The sequence below is a fragment of the Tarenaya hassleriana genome, unplaced genomic scaffold, assembly GCF_000463585.1.
Source record: "Tarenaya hassleriana unplaced genomic scaffold, ASM46358v1 Cleome1574, whole genome shotgun sequence".
Lineage (NCBI taxonomy): Eukaryota > Viridiplantae > Streptophyta > Magnoliopsida > Brassicales > Cleomaceae > Tarenaya > Tarenaya hassleriana.
The window spans coordinates 1-2,083 of NW_010964995.1; the positions used below are offsets into that span (position 1 = coordinate 1).

The following is a 2,083-nucleotide window of genomic DNA, read 5'->3' on the forward strand; positions in this document are numbered from 1 at the left end:
CACTCCCTCAACGACATCATCCTCTCGGCAGGGGCCATCGGGAGCCCACAGCTGCTCATGCTCAGCGGGGTGGGCCCCCGCGTACACCTCATGAAACATGGCATTAAACCATTGGTCGACCAGCCGATGGTGGGGAAGGGAATGGGAGATAACCCCATGAACGCACTCTTCGTACCATCTCCTTCTCCAGTTGAAGTGTCGCTCATACAGGTTGTCGGTATTACAAAGTTTGATAGTTACATTGAAGCAGCAAGTGGCTTGAGCTTCTCCTATGGCTGGACTCGGAAATTCTTTGAAGGAGTCCTGAATTTTCTCAACGAGGTAGTGTTTATAACTCTTGGAAACCCTAAAAGACGAGGTATTAAGTCACAAGAAATCATATGAAAACGCATAAATCGTATATATATATATGACATTTAACACATTTTGCAGACCAATCTTAGTCCAACAACATTTTCAACACAGTCCATAGAAGACATGCTCCGATCCATGGATCCTCTATTGAACGCGACAACAAGGGCAGGTGTGATCTTGCAGAAAGTGTCGGGACCAATGTCAAGAGGGCATTTGGAGCTTCGGAACACGAACCCTTACGACAACCCTTCCGTCAGATTCAACTACTTCCAAGAACCGGAGGATCTGAGGAAGTGTGTTCAAGGGCTTAGCACGATCATCAAAGTGATCAATACAAAGGCATTCTCCAAGTTTCGGTATCTGGACATGTCTGTTCCTAGGCTGTTGAATCTGATGTTGAGTGTCCCGACCAATCTGAGGCCGAGGCATATGACTGCTACGTTCAATCTCGAACAGTTTTGTACCGATACCGTGATGACGATTTGGCATTACCATGGAGGCTGCCAGGTTGGGAGAGTTGTCGACAAGAATTACAGGGTTTTCGGTGTTGATGCTTTACGGGTCATCGATGGATCCACGTTTCTCAAGTCTCCGGGGACTAATCCTCAAGCCACAGTCATGATGCTCGGAAGGTAACCCGAGGAGAAACAACGTTTATGAATGAAAAAAAAATATTTTCCCGATATTATGTTGAAATATATCCAAGAATTATAAAGGGGTTAATTCGAGTTCTTGTGCAGGTACATGGGACAGATGATTCTCCGAGAGAAGGCGGCTTACGCCAAGAGGAAGAGCCATAAGAAGCAAGAATGATATATATATATATAAAATCCTTTTCGGTTCGATGATTGGAACTGCATAGCGGTTCATATTGATGTATGATAACGGTGGAAAAGATCGAATTTTATCAGAAAGGGAAAGAATATGTAATGTAACTTGCATATATATATATATATATGCTGCTATTTTAAAGTTCTTGCTCCCCTTTTTTTCATTTATATTATCTAATGTCGCAAATTCGAGTATATTCAGAGACTAATCCCTAAGCATATTTGGTTGGTCCATCGGGCCATACAAACAAGCCTAGAGAGCTAGAAACTAGGGAGGCTTCGATTCAGGACTAAAGTCCCAAACTGTACCGAACCCGATTCACTAGAGTTCGGTTCGGTATTTTATAAGAAAGCTGAACGGTACAAGATTTACAATATCGAACGGTTTAGGAAATACCGAACGGTATTTTAGTATTTTTATTTTTTAATTAAAATATTAAATATAAATAATTAATAATAATATTTAGTTTGTTTAATGTTATATATTACCTAATGATGTTTATTTTGTTATTAATAAATACTTAGTAACAATATTTATTTTGGTGTCCAAAATTATTATATTAGATTTTTTTTATGTTTATATGAGATATAACTATGTTATAAACCGTTTTAAACATCCTAAACCATTTTGAACTATTTCAAACTGTTCCGAACCATCGCGAACCGTCTCTATTTGATTCTTATTTGGTATTTATTTATTAGAATCGTACCGTCTCAAACGGATACCAATACCGAATCGAATTGATCCGAATAATATATGATAGGGGTGGACATAATATCCGAAAAAACTGATCCGATCCGTTATTCGATTCATATCCGAACCGAAAATTCGGATATTCGGAGTTCACGGATCGGATACGGATATTAGTTTCAAAATATTTGTCGGATACGGATCGGAT

The 2,083-nt window shown here is 39.4% G+C and overlaps 1 protein-coding gene across 1 annotated transcript; it reads left to right on the forward strand.

Annotated features, from left to right (window-relative positions):
* Positions 1 to 6: 6 nt before the first annotated feature.
* On the forward strand, positions 7 to 1,288 carry LOC104809179 (protein HOTHEAD-like). The gene is made up of 3 exons (XM_010535067.2): positions 7 to 321; positions 433 to 986; positions 1,095 to 1,288. Exons 1-3 carry the CDS (start codon positions 58 to 60, stop codon positions 1,165 to 1,167), a joined length of 891 nt encoding a protein of 296 aa, XP_010533369.1. The 5' UTR covers positions 7 to 57; the 3' UTR covers positions 1,168 to 1,288.
* The last annotated feature ends 795 nt before the right edge of the window (positions 1,289 to 2,083 follow it).

Coding starts and splice junctions, on each gene's coding strand:
- LOC104809179 (XM_010535067.2), top strand. CDS start 58: ATGCTCAGCGGGGTGGGCCCCCGCGTACACCTCATGAAACATGGCATT. Junction 322..432: donor TCCTGAATTTTCTCAACGAG/GTAGTGTTTATA, acceptor CACATTTTGCAG/ACCAATCTTAGTCCAACAAC. Junction 987..1,094: donor ACAGTCATGATGCTCGGAAG/GTAACCCGAGGA, acceptor GTTCTTGTGCAG/GTACATGGGACAGATGATTC.